The sequence below is a fragment of the Gracilinanus agilis genome, chromosome 5, assembly GCF_016433145.1.
Source record: "Gracilinanus agilis isolate LMUSP501 chromosome 5, AgileGrace, whole genome shotgun sequence".
NCBI classification, from domain to species: Eukaryota; Metazoa; Chordata; class Mammalia; order Didelphimorphia; family Didelphidae; genus Gracilinanus; species Gracilinanus agilis.
The window spans coordinates 13179913-13180545 of record NC_058134.1 but is presented as its reverse complement, the minus strand read 5'-3'; the positions used below and the strand labels follow the sequence as shown (position 1 = coordinate 13180545).

The following is a 633-nucleotide window of genomic DNA, read 5'->3' as shown; positions in this document are numbered from 1 at the left end:
CCAGTTCCTACCTGAGACCAAGCCGACCAAGCAGAGAGTCGTCCAGCAGGAGCGCCGCGAAACAGGAGGAGACCTGGGCCCTGGCGACCCCAAAACTCCTGCAGCGTTTGCCGGTTCTCCTCGCCCTCCAGGTATTGGCTCCACGTTTCCTCTCGAACCCTGAGCATCTGGCCCAGGCGGCATCCCAGGAAACGAGTCCGTGGGTCTCGGGAGAAGCGCAGAAGCCGCTTAGCCGCTGCCTCCTCTTCCTCCTCTTCCTCCTCTTCCTCGGCAGCCGCCACCGCTACAGTCTCCTCCTTCTCCTCGTGCTCCAGAGCCAGCGCCAGCTCCAGCTCCATCATCTCCAGCCGCGGGGATGTGCCTAGCGCCAGGGCAGCCCCCTGCCTCCTCTCTGCTCTGCCCGTGGGCACTGACGCCCCGACTCGCAGCGCTGGGCTGGGCTGGGCTGGGCTGGGCTGGAGCGCTAGCCCAGAGGAGGCGGCTGCAGCTGCTGGGGGGCTCCGGGCACCCCCGGTCCCTCGCTTACGCCCGAGTGGCTGCCCTGGAGCCCGCAGCCACTAGTGGCCAAGGCGCTGACGTGGGCGGGGCCCCTCCCACGCGGGGAGCTCGAGGAGGAGGAGGAGGAGGGGGTGA

At 68.7% G+C, this 633-nt stretch overlaps 1 protein-coding gene across 1 annotated transcript in view; it reads right to left on the bottom strand.

Moving 5' to 3' along the window:
* The window catches only part of DNAH11 (dynein axonemal heavy chain 11), a 306168-nt gene extending 305830 nt beyond the window's left edge, over nucleotides 1–338 (bottom strand). The window contains exon 1 of the mRNA XM_044678853.1: nucleotides 12–338. Within this exon, the coding sequence (XP_044534788.1) occupies nucleotides 12–338 (327 nt within the window). The remainder of the gene's footprint in view (nucleotides 1–11) is intronic.
* Between the last annotated feature and the right edge of the window lie 295 nt (nucleotides 339–633).